At 37.1% G+C, this 585-nt stretch overlaps 1 protein-coding gene across 1 annotated transcript in view; it reads left to right on the top strand.

Annotated features, from left to right (window-relative positions):
* The first annotated feature begins 485 nt into the window (after positions 1-485).
* DNER (delta/notch-like EGF repeat containing) overlaps positions 486-585 on the top strand; it is a 72,336-nt gene continuing 72,236 nt past the window's right edge. The window contains exon 1 of the mRNA XM_010001669.1: positions 486-491. Coding sequence (XP_009999971.1) covers positions 486-491 — 6 coding nt within the window. The remainder of the gene's footprint in view (positions 492-585) is intronic.

The raw sequence follows: 585 nt of genomic DNA, 5'->3' as shown, positions 1-585 counted from the left end.
TAATAAATAACTGTGGTGCTTTAGTGAGAAATATAAAAAACCCCATTGCTTATGCAGGGAAGGACTGGAAAATTGTACAGGGAAGAACCATGTAACCTTTAGAACTGGAGCATGTGGTTGAAATGTGCATTTAAAGACTGAGAAAATGTCTGTTTCCATGGATGGGTTATCACTTGGATGTGAAGACAAATTGAGGGAACTGCCTGCCTGTCATCTTAGTTGGTCAAACAGTGTAATTGAGAAAGCAATGTGAGTTAGCTCTAGGAAAAACATATCTTAGGGAGTACCAAGGAAGCTGTTTCCAGCACAAAAAAAAATAAAAAAATAAATTTGATGTGTTTGCAAGAGGCAGTGCTAAGCTTTGGAGTCTAGGGTGCAAAAATGAGCACGTGAATAGAGGGCTTGTCATCCACATGGAGACCAAACAAGCAAGGCTATGAGATGAAACTTGAGAAGAGTTTGTAGATGTGTTCTGTAAGTACATTATGGAGGTAAGCATCAACATAGAAAAGGAAAAAGACATTTAACCTGAAAGTCAATGATGACATAAGAAACTGAGTATAAAATTGCTGAAAACAAATTTAA

Source organism: Chaetura pelagica, unplaced genomic scaffold, assembly GCF_000747805.2.
Source record: "Chaetura pelagica isolate M959 unplaced genomic scaffold, ChaPel_1.0 scaffold207, whole genome shotgun sequence".
NCBI classification, from domain to species: Eukaryota; Metazoa; Chordata; class Aves; order Apodiformes; family Apodidae; genus Chaetura; species Chaetura pelagica.
Note: the sequence above shows the minus strand (reverse complement) of the source record. Positions and strands in the feature narration are given on the sequence as shown.